The 1237-nt window shown below is 35.0% G+C and overlaps 1 protein-coding gene across 1 annotated transcript in view; it reads right to left on the bottom strand.

Annotated features, from left to right (window-relative positions):
- CRLS1 (cardiolipin synthase 1) overlaps positions 1-1237 on the bottom strand; it is an 8807-nt gene that overhangs the window by 3228 nt on the left and 4342 nt on the right. Inside the window, 2 exon segments of the mRNA XM_009327109.1 lie at positions 292-409; positions 842-927. Coding sequence (XP_009325384.1) covers positions 292-409; positions 842-927 — 204 coding nt within the window.

Raw genomic sequence — 1237 nt, 5'->3', positions numbered from 1 at the left:
TATTCATCTGGTAAAAGCAAAATAGGAAATGTGGTCAAAACGAAGACGTGTACTATGCAAGGAATACCAATATACACTTTTATTACTGGTTTAAGTATTAGTCTATATACAGAAAGTTTATTTAGAAGCCTCTTTTAATGAAGCATCTTACACACACAGAATTAGCATGTGCTCTGACAGAGTATAGTTGAAAATCTTTCAGGATGTAAGTTGCCTCCAAATTAGTTGGCACTATTTCAAAACTGCACTCAGTATTAGCAGTAAAGAGCCCCCTCCCTCCTAACCACACACCACCCCAAGCACTGAGGAGTTATCTTTTGTAACAAGTTACTACTCTTACCTTGCTAATGAATGTTGGCTTTAATTGGGCAGTAGCGTAACAAGGGTTAAAATACCTACTGAGTGTTCTCTGTTGGGGGAGAAAAGAGAAGGAAAAAAAGGCAATTCTAGTATGTTCAGTTTGATTACTTCTCTATCATGCCAAGAAGTATAAGTCAATTGTAGCACTAAAGAGTTATACTACTGCTGCTCTTATATGATTTATTACACATCACACACAGGGGGGAAAAAAAAAAGTTATCAGTAGCTCCGACTCATCTTTATGAAACCTATTTTATGAAGTACTGTTCTGCTTACAGATCCATCTGGCAAAAGCACAGCATTACATCTTAGGCTATCCACCCAAGTTTTGAACAACCATCAAGTCTGAAGATGAAAATCTCTCGGTTACAACTTTGTTAAAGGCTTACTCACTTTTTTTATACTTGTAAAAATACAGAAGATTTAATCAAAATAAAATTATTACATGTTCATACAATTTTGTTTAATGCTATACACTTACCGGTGGAGAAAGAGTTTTGTATCGCACATAAAAAACAGCAGCAATGAGCGCTACATCCCTCAGAATGATCATGGAAGTAAGTGAAACTGAAAAACCAAGCCAACAGGATCTAGTGAAAAATCACGTCCGTGATTAAAACCAAAACAAAAGAGCACAAAATATGAAACAAGAAGAAATAACCACTCTCAACAACTTCTGAACAAGTTTTATGCATGACTGAAGATTTTTAACATGACTTCTTGAAAGGGTTTAATCTGAAGTCTTAAAACAATCCAGTCTATGAGAAAGTTTTTGATATAGCTACTGACTATTATTGCTTTAAAGAAAGTACATTTGAAAATGGCAGTATATGCTAGTTATTTTTGGATACAGCAGCACATGCTTTTTGTGAGGTCT

The sequence above is a fragment of the Pygoscelis adeliae genome, unplaced genomic scaffold (genome assembly GCF_000699105.1).
Source record: "Pygoscelis adeliae isolate BGI_AS28 unplaced genomic scaffold, ASM69910v1 Scaffold137, whole genome shotgun sequence".
NCBI lineage: Eukaryota > Metazoa > Chordata > Aves > Sphenisciformes > Spheniscidae > Pygoscelis > Pygoscelis adeliae.
This window is presented reverse-complemented; position numbering and strand designations above follow the sequence as displayed.